Raw genomic sequence first — 17,825 nt, forward strand, 5'->3', positions numbered from 1 at the left:
CATGATTTTATTGCATTCTGTAGATGGTGTCGATCAGTATGTCAGAATTAAACATGCTTGTTTTTTTTATTAGTTGTGATTAGTTTTCATGTTGTCATTAAGCCGTCACTAGCTGGAACTAATCTCTTCTCTATCTTTTCTTTCTTTTTTTTTTTTTTTTTTTTTTTTTTTTTTTTTTTTTTTTTTTTTTTTTTTTATTTTTGTTTCTAACCACCCAGCCGCCACCGGCAACTAACCTATGACCTTCTGACCTCTGAACTCTTCACCCAATGATGACCTGACCATGCCTGCCTGCTGATCAGTTAACTGGTAAACGCCTTTGCTTGCCTGTCTTCAGTGCAGCGAGCTGGGGCACTTGTCCGTTCGTCTTACCATCTAACAAAACAGACAAAGAAATTGTTGTCCTCCAACTCCGCTTTTTGTTGTTCTCCTGTTTGGGTGAAAGTGGTTCTAGAACCTGCACTGAATAGTAGTAAAGCAATAAGGTCCAACTCATCCCTCCGCACTGATCATCCTCTATTGTCCCGCCCCAAGCGAACGGTAAGGAGGCCTCGCACGAGATGGAGACAGATGTCCCTTAACTACCCGATGACAGAGGCAGTTACTGTGAGAGACTTCTAGGAATATTTTTCTTCTCAGAAAAAAAAAAAAAAAAGAAAAAAAAAAGTCAAAGCTCTCTCTGAATGTACTGTGTGATGATGCATCATGCATGAACCTTTGGTCAGGGATGTCATTGGGGAAGGGATTCCAAAAAGTATTCAAAATTTGATATGCTGTTTAGTCACTACCAGTGCCCTCAAAGGGCAGATGTTGCAGCCTTTTTTCTATTGCCTGCCAAATTGGACGTTTTAAAGGAAAGTGTGCCATGAAATGCAGATTATGATGACTTTTCAGAACTACATTAATGCAGAGAACAAAACAGCAACACTATTAAAGCGAAATACAAGTTTAAATTGTTTTAACCATATTTTAATCTCCTTGGAAGATTACATGAGAACAAGGTACATGCATTATGTGTCACATTACTGGGCAAACTGTTCAAATATTTTTTTTAAACCTCCCTGTATAGAAAAAATTTCATTAAGGATGTAAAAGCCATGCTTGCCTATTTGCTGTATACATGTAATGAAATGTAGATAAAGTGTAGTGCATTGAAACAAAATGAACAAAAAAGTAGATACTTTTACTATACAAGGGTGCTGGTGCAGAAAAAAAATATATTTTTGGAAATGTAGCATTTTATACTTTCAAGTGTTATAAAAAAAGAAAAAAAGAACAAAGAAACCCTTTATTTCATTAAATGATTTTTTCTGGTGGTTGTCAAGAAACAAAAGACCAAAAGAGCCTTTTAGTCTTTCTTTTTTATTTTTTAAGTATTGGAATAAGTCTAAAGAAAAGGAAGTGCCTTATTTTCTTCATGGTCATTTAGTCAAATGTCTTGTATAATCAGCTTCTCCCTCAGACAAGTTACTGCATGCCACTCAGTCGCCCAGTATGTGAAAGAAGCTGTGAGGGAAGACAAATGATGAGTTGACCATATTAATTACCTGATTTTTGCCATACAAGTGTGATGTGACTTTGCCAAAATCTCATTAAGTATTTGCTAAGTTTTCATCAAACCAGCCCATTATTATTTCAGCCACTCTACTTTTTAAATCATAGCAAATGCCGTACTTGTGCAACGTAAACCAAAGGGTTCTGTGATACAGATTGTCTCATGCTAAAGGAGATTATTAGCTGACAAATGTTTGTAGAGCTGGAAGTTACGTCATTTTTGTTCAGGGATGGAGAGGAGTTTTCTTGATTCTGGTTGAAATAAATATTACATCAACTGTAGTAGGCTTCGGCATCACCCAGAAAATGGATGTTCTGCAGATAACGAAACTGAAAGTGCTTAGTGAGTTTTCAGTCAGTGACTGAGCACATCCCAGTTTCCACAAACAGCTCCTGCAGTGGCAATCAGCATGGAAATTACTTACTTTTCAGCTCGTCTTTGACTATTGTTAGATCTGGCCCATTGGCTTTTGTTGAAAAGATAAGCAGGAGAGGGACTTCAGCCATTTGAAGTCCAGCTATACCTTACTTTTAACCCTTGTTTCGACATGAGGTTTGAATAGCTGGGCAATTGCAAGAGCTGAAGCTGTTGAACGCACAGTATTTAATTCTCAAAAACATTTAAGTGTTACATTGTGGGGCTCAGTACTAAACTTGGCAAATATCAGGTGATAATTTTACTCCCCTCTTGTCAACTTATTCTCCTCCTGCAAATCTTCACAGCTTCCAAATGAAAGGTCAATAGTAAGCTAAGAGGGCTTACATTTTTAAGCACCTGCATGGTGACCTCATCTAACATCTTGTCTCACCTGGAAATAATTATCAGTTTATTTACTATGCAATAGACATTCATCCTTTCGTATTCAGCTAGATTTTTGTTTATTTGCCACCAGCTTTGTCTTCCTGTTACACATGAAGTTGTGTTGATTTTATTTACAATATATGCTGTGCCATTTTGATTTTATTTTGGTTGGTTGGTTGAATAAACTTGCGACACTCGAACATTTGAAGAGAGATTTGCTAAAACAATACCAGTATTTGATCCAGTTTCATCTCAACTATGATAAAACCTGGACATTTTAAACATTTATCAAAGGTCTTTTACTGGGGGGGAGGGGAAGTGTATGGAATAGATGTGTGACATGTGAAAGTAATGTTTGCTCTGAACAAACTTCTGAAAACTTAGTTGACAAAATTTTGGATCAGCTTAAAAAAAAGCATGACTTTTGAAATCTCTGAATGCCTTGGTTCTCAGTATTATCATTCTTTAATGACTTTTTCTTTATTAAAATAAGTAGTTTTAAGACTTCTTTCTGACAGTATTATGTAATTTTTTTAGAGTGGGTAGATGGGAGTGTCGCTTGTATGTAACCGTACAGATGACATGTATTTGTCTATTCTTTATTATCTTAGTAGTTTCATGCTATGTATGTACCATAACCAACCTATTGCCTATGAGAAACATGTAAGATAATGTATTTACAGCCATTGTTACAAGTTTATAATGTATTTTTCTATCTTGTTTTATATGTATGTTATATAACATTCAAAAGAATTTTTTTCCTGATTGAGAAAAAAGGATACAAAATGCAAAACCCACAATTTTGATAACTGAAAAATTGCCAATTGTTTTGCAGTACTTTATTATATTGGGAGTGTTGTCTTTCTTGGGCTTTTAGTTAGCTACTGGATGAATACATTAGACATATTTGGGTTTTAGTTGGGTTTTTACATAGCTTGCATTTTAATTCTTTGGTTCTTTGCTGTTTCTATTAACCCATAGCATTATTTTAATAAATGTTATAATACCAACCTACTAACTCTGGATTATGTCTGTTTATTAACCATTACATGTTTAATTAAAATAAACAAATAAAGACGGAAGAATGTAAAGTTGAGTTACTGGACTAACCCTGAAGAACGTGACCACAGATAACACAATGTGACTTGTTTTTATGTTGTTTGTCAGCTGACATTCTGCACACTACTGTTAAGTTGGCTTTGGTCATTCTGGCCTTTACCTTGGGGAATAGGTGCCAGTAGAAATGGGAACAAAGTAGCATTTTTGAGGCATTCTTCTTGTAGAGTCTTGCCACTTGCCTTTCAGCATCTGCATTACTAATTCCACACTTTTCTTTTTCTTTCTCTAAAATAATTCTTGTTGGCTCACAGCAAAAGAGCAAAAGATGCCAGTGTATTGGTAAATCGTGACGGTGTACAGAAACCAGTTTGATTCTTTGTTGAACCATTCAGAGGTTGCAGTTAATCGCACAGTAATTTGTGATTTGTTGGTTTTGGCACCTGATTCACTGTTGCATCATGTGACGTTTCTAAGCACAGAATATTTCTGGATAGAATTGCTGTACATTGATACACAAAACCTGGGGCTTTCCTTTGGCAAAAGTGCCTTATTTATACCACACTGTTTCAAATAACTTTATTTTTGGTACTTCTGCTGTAGCCTATCAGTATTGCCTAGCTCAGGGAAGTACGACTTCTGTAAGCCAAAGGTCAAACTGAATCTTTTCCTAGTGACTGCAGAAAGTACAAAAATACACCTTTCACTAAATTGCCAAGCAACATCCATTTCAAATTCCAGAGCTGCCTTTATGTGATCTTTATCCCTGTGGATGACTGGAGCAACATGAATGCAGGGAATTGAAATGGTGGAAATGCTGTTTTGAATGTACATCTATGCAAATATTTTTACAGATATGCTTCCCCTTTCTTAGAACTACACTGTGAGGCTCCTTTACATTTCCCAGGTAGTTCTGCATTTGTAACCAAGTGGGCAGTAATTACCACTGATGCTGAGGGAGATCCTCAATGTAGATAACTTTTCAGATGTCAACAGTTTTCTTCCTGAAAGTCCATTTTTTTCCTGTAGATAGTAAAAATTCAGATGAGGAAACTGAATCTGTTCAAATTCCTCCTTTAATTTATGACATTTCAAACTATTTATCTTGAAATACATGCAATATAAACCTTTATAAACAGAGTTCTCACAGTATTGCTAGTAATTAAAATTTTATGCATCTTTATTTTATGGAGAAAAATAGTCTAGCTTTGATGACATTTGTTAGTTTTCTAATGGCACGTAGTTCTTTGTTTTAGAAAAATTTTAGGTAGAGATGAAGTACTAATTCATTCTGAATAGTTTCACTTGTGCAGAATTTTCTTTTTTAATTAAACAGATCATGTTGCTGTCCTAAAACTCAGCCACAGGCAGATGGTAAAAATATTAGATATTTATAACAGATAGTATCAGTACCTTTTGACTGGATAATGGAACAAGTGTCATTACAGAGCAAACAATTTATACTCTTAAAGAATTTTATCAGAGGTGCATATGTAGTTTGATGAAGTACTCTGTCCAGTATAGGTGAAACTATTCAGATGGAACAAAACTTTAATGTTTTCTATTGAAGAATACTTCTATTTCCAGAACTACTGCTTTTCTGTAATATTTTTATTATTTTGAGTTTTTATCAATAGATGTTAACTACTGTTATACTTTGTCCACAGTGCATTTTCATCTCATTCTTCAGTATATGCAGTAGTCGAAGTTGCTGTAAATTTTGTAGTATTTTAAAGCTAAAGGACAGAAAACTAAAATCAAAATAATATATTCATTATTGTTGCCCACCAAAGGTATTTCTCAATTTACCTGAGTGCCTGTCTGAAAATTAACTATTTTAATACTTTGCCTGCTTACAGGAAAGGTACGAACTGTTTTTATCACTGAATTTGAGGATGACTTCAATATTGCTAAATCAATGAAGTTAGCTTCTTTTTCTTATCATTCTGAGATTAAATTGTCTTAATGTTTCAAACATCATACATTCAAGACAATTAATTAATTGTTCTTTGATCCAATAAAGTGGGTTTTATCTTAGGGTAATTTTTTTTTTTTTTTTTTTTTTTGTAGGTGAGAATATAAACAAAAATATAATCTAGACTTTCAAAGTAGAATCTGAGCAATGCTGTTCACATCTTAAGTGTTGTACCAAATTACAAATTTGGTTTCTTCAAGAGTATTTTTGTGCCTGTTATACAGTGCCTTTCAAGAACATCCTTAAGATATTTTTAACGAGCATATGGTCAGTATACTGACAATACTGATCTTTTATTTGAACATACCTTTTAAAACTGTTACTACATGTAGCAAAAGGTTTATTGGCAGGTTGTGCTCCATGAGGGGGACCACTAAAAGGTTTTCTGCCCTGAAAATGCAGGGAAACATTGAAGTGTGTTACCATCCATTAAGAAATTAACTTGGGGGAAACATACTTATGAGTATACGAAACTTGAGTTCCTTGTGTCTGGATAAAAATACCAGTTATCAGAAATAGCACATTATGCAGAATGGAATCTGAGTAACACATTCCTAGGGCTGGAAGTACATGACTGTCCCGGGAATTTCTGTTTTGTTTTAATATGTTTGATACATTTTTCTAAAACACCATTAATGGAATACTGTCCAAATAACACGTGACCCATAACATTAACACATGGTAATCAATGTTGAATCAAACTGGTTAACGAAAGTACTCTTCCTTCTCTGTGCCTGCGCACTAATTGCAGGTGGTGCATAGGGGCTGGGGCTTAGGCACAGCAGGCTGCAGTCCTAATTTCTTGGTGCCTGCAGTTCGGGTGTCCGTCTTTGACAACAGACTAACTGGGAGGAGTCTGCCTCCCAAGGCAAAGATTAACTGAGATCTGAAACTCTTAGTAGAATTAATTGAAAATACAGCAACAATAAAGCTACATATATAAGTATATATGCTTTGACTTGTATTATAGCAGTTTGTATGAAACATTTAAGGTTTTGTTTGTGCAAAATAATGTATTCTGAGGGGAAAAGCAAACATGGACATTGCCAAAACACATGTAAATAAACACCATTTATGACTGTACATTATGTGCAATAAAGTAACTGGAAAAAGTGCATGTACTTTATCCTCAAAAGAAAACTGACAGCTCTCAAAGTTGTAGCTATAGTTTTATTTTCTGAAAAGTTAAATTTTATTCTGTATCTAAGCCACAGAATAAAGAATGTACATTTTTCACACTTAAATTTTCATTAATGCTTCTAGCAGTGTTACGAAAGAGGTCAGTTGTTGAACAGGCTTAAACTTTCATGGTCGTCCGATTATCAGGATATATTTTGCTTAACAGTTTCTTCTTGCATATGTTGTTATTTGTAACTGTAAATGAAGGAAGTATGCATTATATATCATAAACATGCAATACATATTTTGCATATGGATTTGTAGATGCATCAGTTCTATGAATTTTGCAATGATAACCACATGATTTTGGGGATATTGTACTTTGGCAGTATAATTGTTACAATTGATCAGAGCAAATAAGAAAGAGAAGTACTACTTTAATACACTTGTTTGGGGCATAGTTTCTGATTACTGTAGAAAATGAAGATGTCTGCCACCCCGCCTAGTGTGAACCTAGCAAGAAACACACTTTGTAGAAGAACTAGATTGTGGTGTTCTATATTTTCCTTAATATTTGATGATACTTAGTTTTAGTTAAGGACAATTTCTTTACCAAGGTATTCCTTGCTAAAAATTCCTTCTCTTTTACACTGCTTAAATAAAAAAAAAAAAAAAAGTTTGCTTCAGAAGTAAATGAAGTAGATAAGTTTAAGTGTGGCATCTTTAGAAGTGTGGTAGAGTAGGGGAGAGGAGGCTAAACACCAGTGTTCAGGTCCACTTCTGCACTTATCAAGGATGAAAAATTTGGCATAATTTGTCTTTGAAGACACTTTGTATGATGAGTTTCACCAAAGTAGTGGCATGTAGTTGTATCTGAGCTAGTAGTCTTAGAAGTTCACAGAATGTAGGGATGCTGTTTGGCATGTGCTGCTCGAGCAGGTAAAGCAGCCTTTGTCTGCCTGTACCCTGTATTCCTGGCCTGGAGTGTGGGCACAGCCTCACCTTCTGTGCTGTCTCTGGCTGCACTCTTGAAACCCCCTCCTTCATCCATCTGGATCCCTAGAGAGCAGAATTGTCTTGACCTTTCTTACCTCTTGCACCAAGGAAGTGATACTTGTTTATGGTCACGTTCATGTTAGGAATTGCATTTATAGGTCTGCAAGTTAAAGCTAGATGTGGAGTTTAGAAATTTTTTATCAACAGACTGTCATCATTCTACCAGCACTGTCTGTGTGTTTTGGTATGTTTATGGGGGATGGCCTGACACTACTAGATGGCTCCTTGTTGTAGTTGCCTTGAGACAGTACAAACTTAGCCATTATCAGTGTCAAAATAATGAGAGACATTGATAGAAAAAGAGTACAAAGTGCAGTGTCAGAAATTACTCTTCCATGTTGGCATTCAGGTCTACCAGCAGAAGTAAAAAGAGACTTAGTCCAACTGTTTTCTTGGTGACCCTCTGAAGTTCTCAAACAGTTAAAAGTAGAAAACTGACAGCCAGTTCCTGTTGAGTTGAACTCTAAAAATTAACAATGACAAATAATCAGTAACTCCCAAGGAAGGTGGGGTTTTTTTCACAAAGTAGCATAGCATATATTTGTCCTTAATTTCTGTCACAGTATTTTCAGTGTTTTCATCTTCAGCAATAAATAAGGTTACTACTTTGAAAAGTAAACTGGATAAACTCAGAGGGGAGGTTCAAGGAAAAAAAAATATCAACTAATGGCACACCCCAAGACTGCATCATTTCAGCAACTTATCAGTAAATGAAGGTGTTTTCTCTAAAGTTCATGTATTTTTAAGCACCTTATACAGACAAGAGGCTAAGCAGAAAAAAAAAATTTTTGTTTGTGGGACCTTTTCAGAATGAATTCTGTAAATTTTGAGTTCACTGAGGGTGACCTTTATTAAGCAGATGGTTTATTAACTTGCTGAAGGTTAAGGACGTTCCCAGGTCCTCCTGCCATAGGTCAGTCATTGAGCAAACAAGTGTTCAGTGTTGATTCTGGTTTGCTTTCATACTCATGTGAAAATGAAGCCCTATCTTTTGTATCCAGGTCTTCTTAATATCATGACAAATATATCAGTCTGTACCTCCTGGAGTAGTGTTTTAAAGGGATTTGTTTTCAATTGAAGTTACCTCAGTAGAAAGGCAGGTTGAGTGAGCAGGAGTATTATGGGAAATGTGTTAGTATATGATAAAGATACTGGGATCACTGTTTTAGAGTCTCACTGTGTTGTGTGTATTAGAAACTCAGAATAAAATGTTAGTGTAATATTTATCTTGTTAGTTGTCTACACTTTTGCAATTTATTTGATTTCCAGACAAGGTTTTCATGGAACTGAGACTACCTTGTGCAGTTCAGAGGTAGTGAAATGATGAGATTACTGCAGATCACTCCTATGTATGTGCCTTTTCATAGAGCACAGCCTTTTTAAGGTCTTGACCTCAGATATTGAGTAAAACATTGTAAATTTGTGATGCAGGGAGCACAGTTTATTTGTTAGCCTATCTGCTAACCACTGAAAGTTCAAATGTTGCTACCAGTTCAGAAATGTTACTGAATGTTAATTGCTGTGGCAAACTCCATGTCCGGTTTTTAACATGGGTGCAATCTGGAGACCTTCACAAGCATACTACTCTAGTTAATCTCTGGATCATTTTCATGATCTTCCATGAATAGTGGATCCAGCACTGCTGAGGGGGCCACAAGGCCATTACTTGCATGCCCTTGTGTGACTTTTCCTGTATAACCTTAGTGATGAGACAATTTTGATTCTTTCTCTGAAAGGCAATGAATGAAGCAGATCTTCAGCTTTGTTTCTGAGAGAAAATAGGAAATGTATATCAATGTGGACTGAAAGAAGATAAAGAATAACAATAATGTCAGAGCTTTGAACCCTGTCCTGAACAGATGACTGAAAATTACTCTGGACTTTATATGAGCCAAGAAGAGAAAACAACCCTAAACAAGAGCAGCCCTGTGAAGCCCATACTGTGTTGACAAGAAGTTCATCAGAGACTGTAGGCTGGAATTTTAAGTGAAGAAAATTGAAATTATCTCAGTCCTTGCAGAACTGGTTTACCATATCTCCCTGTTATCTTAAGCAAGCTTGTTAATTTCTCTGTTGGAAATTTTTCCCTTCTTCAGCCTAATTTGAATTTCTTGTTCTTTTATTCTAAGGTTCTGCCCTGCCCCCTTCTGTGCTGTCTTGCATTTCATAGATGAATTCTCCCTTCATTAGGATGGTGAAGTGGCACAGGTCATTCTTGGTAGATCTAGACTTAAGGTGTAGACCAGGATGATCAAATGTGATATTATTTAGAAAGCCTGTTTTAGCTACACGTGAGTCCAAGCAGATGGAAGAGAACTATTTCGATACTGAGGGCACAAATCTAATGTTTGGAAAGCCTGGATTTCAGATGCCTCTTTCATTGCTGATGATTTGTGCAGTTTTGGGCAAGTCCTCTGCAGCCAAATCCACAAAATACCACCATCACTTTAAGTGATGTGTCAAGATACGGAGAGTGGTCACTGAGGTTTTCATCAAAAGAATCTTTTTCGTGGTCTTCCAGGAAGCACACCACTGCCTTACCTTCTTTTGTCAGTTTCAAGTGACAACATCATCCAGAAAAAACCCTGGTACCCAGAGACCATATAGCTACCTGAGTGCAGAGGGGAAAGCGCTGGTCAGTAAATCCCCCTCCTGCTACCACAGCCACAGGAGCCAGCTGGGCAGCTTGGCTGCTGGGGTCCGTCTCTCTCAGCGTGTTTCTCCGTGTCTTCACATGCACAGCTTGTGTGCCTGTAACTTTGCCTTTTGCATTCCCCAGCCACCCATGATGAAAGCTACTCTTTACTCAAGTACCTTTGGTGCTCTTGCTCTGAACCTTTGTCCCTCAGTTTCCTGTCAGTGGAATGAGGTTAACAGGAGAACCCCAGCAGAGGATAAGCTGTGGATGGCCACATTTGAGTTTGTAGAGTGCTCGAGCAGTACAATGCTGAGTGCACTCCAGTACCATCACAATGTCAAAGTGTCTCACGATCTTGAATGTACTTAAGAATAAAGCATGAGAGCAAAACAAAATACTTTTGACTTCTTACTGAGTCCGACCCATGATATCGGTTCCAGAATCCCGCAGGCCAGCTGAGTCCTAGTCTCAGACCAGATCACCTCAGAGCATACCTATCAGTAGTTCTGTCTCAAGGGAGGGTCATCTCAAGAAATGATGGGCACCAAGTTACTCCTGGGAAGATTCTGGTTGGGCACAAGAAGTTTTTTTATAAGGAGGACAGCAGCCATTGGAATAACCTCCCCAGAGAAATGGTGGGTTCTCCAGTTTTGGACGCTAAGGTTCAGCTGCACAGCGTACTAGCCCATTGTAGATACTGCTTTTACCAAGAAAGGTTGGACTAGATGGTCCTTGCAATCCCTTTCAACCTGGTATTCTATGATTGTGTTTATAACAATCTGAGTCCCACAGGCTCACTGGGGATGGATGGAGCTGCATTCCCATTTTTCACAGTTGGCAAGTCCAAGGAGAGGCAAAGGGACAGAGATGCAGTTGCAGGAAACAGCGCTGCTTTGTCTCTTCACCAGTGAAATGCAGAAGTGGGGAACACTGGCAGCACTTGAGACCTGGGAGGACAAGAAAAAAATGGGATTATATTGAAAACCTGGTTGGCAGGAGTGAGATCTGCTCTGCAATCATGCGAGGTTCACGTTGTTCAGCATAACATACAATTTTTGAAAGTGAAATGCCTTAAAATAATTAAGTCTGAAGCAAGAACAACAGCTTCAGGCCTGTAGTTGTGAATAGTTACACTCAGGATGGAAATTTTTCAGTGAGCTTTCAATTTGCTTTGGAAGGAGAGAGATAGATGCCATTTTTGAGAGACAGCTTTGGGTTTCTCAAGAAAGAACCAGGGTTAGCTGGCAGATATAAATCAAAATCACTTCATCAGCTACATCACTAACCTCAGCAAAATCCAACATTAACCAGTTTATCCCTGGTCACAGTCAACCACAAGACAGCTAGCAACCAAAGACTTTTGGCCAACAGCAGTGCAGTGGAAGGTGGAGAATTTACCTCCTCAGTCAAGACTCTTCCAAAATTTCATCTTGGTGAAGTAAACAACTGTGCTTTAGTAGTTGTCATGTGCCTCACAATGATAATAATAAGTTATATTTATGAAGTAGGACTTTCACCTGCTGCGGATTTGTCTTCAGACTTCCCTGTGTGAAGGAACCTTGAAATGAATTATTTCCACTCTGGCAAGCACCTGGTTTAAAATAAAGGTGAAGTCAATGAATGAAATAGTCAAAACACCTGACTCCTTTTAAGAGGGAGGGAAGCAGTAAATAATGTTGCCTTAGAGCAACTTCTCCCTTGTCATGCCTTTCCTCTTGCAGTTTGCTGTCACTACTCACTGTGAGCCAGACTGCACATGGAAGAATCCTTCAGACGAGTCAGTGGGGCTGCTCATGTGAGTAATTTGCAAAGCACTCAATCAGGGCAGTCAAGCCCTGTGCTATTAGACTCATTTTGGCTATAAATCCCCCAAGCAAGGACTTTTTATTCTTGTCTGTAAAACAGTGGTGAAATTCTGGTGCAGTGCTTTTTTTATTTTTTTTTTCCTCCCCACAACTTCTCATTTTTTCTCACCTTTTTCTTCACACACACAGAGAGCACTAAGAGACTCAGAGAAGCAGCAGCTTTGACAAGCAATGCTAACATGCCTCCCTGCTCTGAGCAATTCCTTTGGGCGATTTAGCAATGTCACTCTGGCTCTCAGCATTTCTTTCAAGTCAGGAGCCTCACTGCCTACAACAGCTTGGGAAAGGGAGAGCCCAGGTGCAAAGGCAGGAAAAAAGTTCTGTCAGAGGCTGGCAGCAACAGGAGAGTCCGGTTGTGCCGGTGAGTCACAAGCAGCTCGCTCCACTTGCTTATTCCAGCCACATACAGGCAAGTGCAGGCAGGGAAAATTCCTAGCTTTGATTATGAGGAAAGGGCCTGCTTATGCCACCACAATAAACTCTGTTTTCCCAGAATGAAATCTCACCAGGTGTAATTGCCAAGATCCTGGGACGAAATACGTCTGCTTAACCCCTGACACATCTTGTTCTTTTCACTGGGAGAAAAGTAGTCATTTATGGTTTGGTGTTTTGTTGTGTTTTTTTTTGTTTTTTTTTTTTTTTTGTTTTGTTTTTTTTTAATTCAATTACCAGCTTTGATGTGTCTAAAATGGGAACAATGGCAGAGAATACAATATCTCCTGTCTGCACTGCTACCTATATACTTGCATATAAATAGCACTTTTGTTTTATGGGTTGGAGTAGAGGCTGCAGACATACTGACAGTGCAGCAGCTCTTTTCCTTTGTAGTGGATCTAATAGGCCTTCAGTATGAAACACACTACTTATGCTTTGCTTTTAGGCTGAAACTCACTAGTGCAGAGGTCTAGCAGAGGGCAGAGGCCCCACTTAAATCCTGCTGAGCCTTCAGAAAGGCTTTCCACGTTCCCCTACGGTAGGAATAAGGATTCAGACAGTTTTGCATCCTTTCCAAGGGTAAAGGCATGTAAATAATACCTTTATGACTCAGGTATGTCTTGAAATATGCAACCTGATGGCAGAGAGTTGTGCTTTATTGTGCAGATATTTGTTCTGAACCACATGGCTTGTAAGTCATGAAATATTAATGGCCATGCAAATCTTCTCTTCTGTATCACAAGCTTTTCTGTGTTCCTGACCCCTGGCTTCCTTTAATCATCTCCTGGGTGTGTGGTCTGTTACTATTCTGAGATATCTTGTGAACAGGGGCAAAGTAATTACTTGATCCTTGCCTGCTGCAAGAATCTTTTTGAAAAGAAAATTGATAACTTCAGAGACACTTCCTCCTTGCATTAAAATCAGCCCCACCTGCTTGCTTCACAGGATTTCTCTTTCAGTGGCCTGAATGCAGACCTGCAGTGTTCAGTACTATTTTCATGACTATAAAAACAGCATTCTTGGGTCTCCTAAGTTGTCACCTGCTCCTCCACAGATTAATTACAATTTTTGGTCAGATGTTTTCTTCCCTTTTCTCTATCTCTCCCTCCTGCTGTTTTTTTTCAGTAGGCATCCTTATAAATACTCTGTTTTATTCTGGCTTGTTACAGGAAGGCCCAATGATCTTTCAATGAGCAGCTGTAGTGCCTGTTATTTATAGGGTTATCTTCACCATCTCCCTAATTGGAGCCTGAATTAATCCCTGAATTTTTTTTTTTTTTTTTGAAGAAGTCTCCTTTTATTTCTCCACCTATTTTCTAACATCCCAAATACTAAGAATAAGGGCATTACCAATGTGGGGAAACATGGAAATGCTCCTTAGCTCCCTGCCAAACATAGGGGATGTCGGTGGTTTGGTGCCATGCAGGTCTGAGAACAAAAGGAGAAGGAGATGTGCGAGCAATGTGGCTGGGGAAGGAAAAAACTGGCCATGAAAATGCATTTCCCATATGGCAGCTATTTTAGTAAACCAGTGTGATGAAAGTACAGCCATGAGTAGGTATTTGTACAAATGAGCTCACAGCAACTGCCAAGTGCATGGTGTAACACAGAGGCAATAATTACCACACAGTTTAATACAAGGTTAACAAATGTTGACCTACAAATTTCTGATTTCTGGAGCAATTTTGCCCAAGTTGCAAGAGTCAGCAATGTAGTACCAAAAACACTGCTTCTGAAATGGTGGGTTTATACAGATAAGGAGGTGGGGGAGACTAGCTAAGGTCAAAACATTCATTATCAGAGCAGAGATAAAGGAGCTGGGATACCTCAGGTGTTTGCAATGTGCCACTTTGCAAAACCTGGGATGACACATAAGAACCTTTCTGGGGCTCTGCTGTTCAGTCCTCAGTGTGTGCTGTTTCGAGGATCAGGTGCCAGCCTGGGAGGAAATCCACACCCTGGGTTTTAAAAGGTGCAAATAAAACCCACTTCACCCTTGATTTCATGCAGCAGCAGGTGCCTGTGTGACTTTGAGGACACAGATGTCTTTCTTTCACGCTTTCCTTGCAGCTTTCTTTCCCTTGAAATGATCTCAGTGACTTCTGGGCCCTGCGAGGAGGGCAGACCCATAGTTTGGCTCACACAAGTGGCTGCTGTGAAGCAAAGTTATTTGGTGGCTTAAAGCCTGGCAGCCTCCAGCCTGGGGACCACCCACACAGTGACTGATCCCCCTGCAGGGAGCAGCAGCTCCTGCACACGGTGGTGGCAAGCTGATGTGCCACCAGCTGGTGGCTGCTACGGGAGTCATGGAGAAAGCACATGGAGCAGAGAAGCCAGAGCATCCCTCCTGGCCCATCTGCAGCACCGTGGTTGGTCCCCCCAACTTGGGGTGATTCATGCAAGCCTAAATGACGGTAATGAGCTGCTGCAAGTCTGGCTACCCTGTAGTCTGCAAAGGTGACAACTGCTAACTCAGGTTTTGGAAGGAGGTGAGCTCTGATCAGCTGACAGGAGCAGTGAGTAAGCCTCATCTACCTGGCTTTGTATCCAAGCTGTGAGTCATCCTAATGAGCAATACCAAAAGTGCTGACCTGCCCATCTCATGCTTCCTCACTTGAGACTCCCAGCTAACCCACAGCCTTGGTGTGCCTCGGGCTGCCTTTTGGGCAGAGGGGAGCCTGGGACACTGCTTTTACTGCAAACTTTACCAGTGGAATAAACGCTGTTGTTGCATGTATGTGTGCCGAAACAGTGGGAATAAGTAACTAGGAAGCTTTCAGTGGGTTCCTCTATGTGGCATCCCTGCTAAAACTGCAGAATTGTTTTTGGTTTAAAGAACATTTTCTTACCCGTTGCCATCAAGATTTCAGTTGCGCTTCACTCTCTCTTGTGCACACCAATGTGGCCAGCTATGGCTGGACCGGTGTGCTGTGACTGGGCAGAGGAGCACGTGGGATTATTGCTGGCCTAGTCCATGTCTGTGTTCCTGGGGACAGCATGAACAGCCTCTCCTGTCCTCCCTGCTCTGCAGTGTGCCCACACTGCAGGGTGGGTTGTTGCCCATCCTACCTCTTCAAAAGGCTGCTCCTTTGAGTGCAAAGTCCTCGATGTCCTTGCTTGGCCTTAAGCTCCACGTGTGGTACTGGCATGTTGGGATGGTGAAAGCTGTTTGCCTCTGGTTTTGACTGCAAGGCATGGGCTGGCTTGGCTGCATGCAAAAACTGCACTAGTGAGTGTTTTCAGCAGCTTCCCCTGGGTGCATGGCACTATTTAAAGTGAAAGGACTTTGATTTGGAAGAGGCTGAAGGATGAAGATGAAGGCTAATAATGGAAGTTTATAAATGCAGCTGACATCTTAGCACCCTGTGTCTTTCATGCTGTCCTTCATTTGCTCTCCTGGTGCTCTCTCCTCTTTTAATGCTGTGTTGTTTTTTGCCCTGTGAGCAAAGTGCTGCTGAGAGTAACTGGGGTAGCTGCGTTTGATCCATTTACATGCCTATGGATATAGAGGGGGCTGTTATTTAACACTGAAATGTGTGAAATGATCCATGAAACCTCCAGGGTGAACTATGCTAAGGGGCAGACTTTTATAATCAGTGGATTATACTCTACAATACATATACATATATATATGATAGAGTATATATTTATAGGTCATGACTAATATGGAAACCCCCCTTGTAGCTGATAGCTTCTAGTAGAGACCCATCCACATAACATTCCTATGTGGGTGGGTGGCTGTTGGCACCAGCAGTGGGATGACTGACTTTAGTTCTGATCTGGGCTTCTCAGCTAGGCTCCAGCTCCTCGTCAGCTGCAGGACGTGGGCAGCAGTAAGGGCAGTCAGCCTAGATTATAGGAAAAGTCTGATACAAACAAGAACTTTTCTCCTCCTCTCTTATCTGCCTGGGCTCTCCATGTAGGTGGCTTGGTTGGATGTGAAGCCTTCAGACAGCAAAACCTGTGTGAGGTGAATGTGACTCACGCTGGAGATCTCTTAAAGCCCACAGCAGGTGAGGTAGATGGTGAGATGTTCCACAGCCTTGAAATGGGACCATCCCTCCTCTTCTGCCTCTGAAGCTTCTCTGTCCCTCCTGCCTCTGCTTTGCCAAGTGAAAGTCCATCTGGGATGTGTCCAACAATGCACACACACAGCCAGCTGGTTTACACTGAAACCTCATGCATTTCACAGATAGGTTTCTCCAATGGAGGTCACTCATTGCCCTTCAGATCCCTAGGGCCTTCCAGTCTCACAAGAACTGGGGGAACTCCTCTGCCCCAAAATCTTCATCAAAAAGCACTTGCTCAGAGGTAGCAGAAGGCAAAACAGAGTGAGTTCCACAGCTGAACTCATATTCACAGAATTATTTCAAGCAGCCTGTACATTCCTTCTACTTATAACTTATTATTAACAGTCTGAGAGGAAGAAAAATAATTCATTAAACAATCAGTAAGGCATTCATAAGACAATATTGAGATCAGGTCTCAGGGAAACACATGAGCCTTCACAAATATTAAGTTTTATCTACTCTGTTAAGTCATTTTACATAGGAAAGTGAAACTTAATCCAGCTGCTCTGTCTCTGTAGCTACTGCTCAAGGGGAAACAAATTCAGATCCACCATAATCTGACTAATAGGTTCAATATCAGCTCCCTCTTATCAGAGGGAAAGGAGCAGTTTCATCTCAGTTTCTGCAGTCTGCCCCATGCTTATCTATTCCCTGGTGGCCAGATATCACAGCGGACCAGTGAGAGGAGTCCCCTTCTGGGGGCTGGAAATTAAAATGCCTTGCTGTGAGACCTTCTCCCTTGCTGCAGGCACTTAGCAGGTGCTTTCTTTTCCAGATGGGAGTGGCTCGTACTTGAGAGAAAAAGTTTGAGAAAGTGCAATTTCTCCCATAGCTCATATCTGTATTCTTATTTTGGCCAGCATGGAAGCAGTAAGGCACTGCTTGGTCAAACAGCCTCTCAGGAAGCACCCGTTCTCCCTCCACTAAGGGACATCTGGTACACTTGCCTCTAACCAATGATGGATGATTTGGTTTTGTTGAGAAGCTGAAGCTCACCCACATCCTCAGTTCTCACCCCCATACATTGCTTTCTGAGCCTCTACCATTTGCTTGTGCTATGCAGTGATGATCCTGTATGGGAAATGACTTTAAAAACATCATAAAGACATTTCTGGGAGCAGTGGAGTCTTCAAAGGAAAATTCTTGGGAAGCTGGAAATATGGTGGGAGGGAAAATATAATCTTTCTCTCATTTCAGATGAACTTCTGCCTTCCTTGAAATTCCTGTGAATTTCAAAGCCTTTGATAGTCATGAA

At 39.9% G+C, this 17,825-nt stretch overlaps 1 protein-coding gene across 5 annotated transcripts in view; it reads left to right on the plus strand.

The window, feature by feature from the left end:
- Positions 1–8,788, plus strand: part of QKI (QKI, KH domain containing RNA binding) — a 152,202-nt gene extending 143,414 nt beyond the window's left edge. For all 5 annotated transcript variants that reach the window (XM_041476817.1, XM_041476819.1, XM_041476820.1 and 2 more), the window contains one exon: positions 219–8,788. In XM_041476817.1, the coding sequence (XP_041332751.1) occupies positions 219–235 (17 nt within the window). In that variant the 3' untranslated portion in view covers positions 236–8,788. The remainder of the gene's footprint in view (positions 1–218) is intronic.
- Positions 8,789–17,825: the final 9,037 nt, after the last annotated feature.

This window comes from Pyrgilauda ruficollis, unplaced genomic scaffold (assembly GCF_017590135.1).
Source record: "Pyrgilauda ruficollis isolate IOZ18807 unplaced genomic scaffold, ASM1759013v1 scaffold4, whole genome shotgun sequence".
Lineage (NCBI taxonomy): Eukaryota > Metazoa > Chordata > Aves > Passeriformes > Passeridae > Pyrgilauda > Pyrgilauda ruficollis.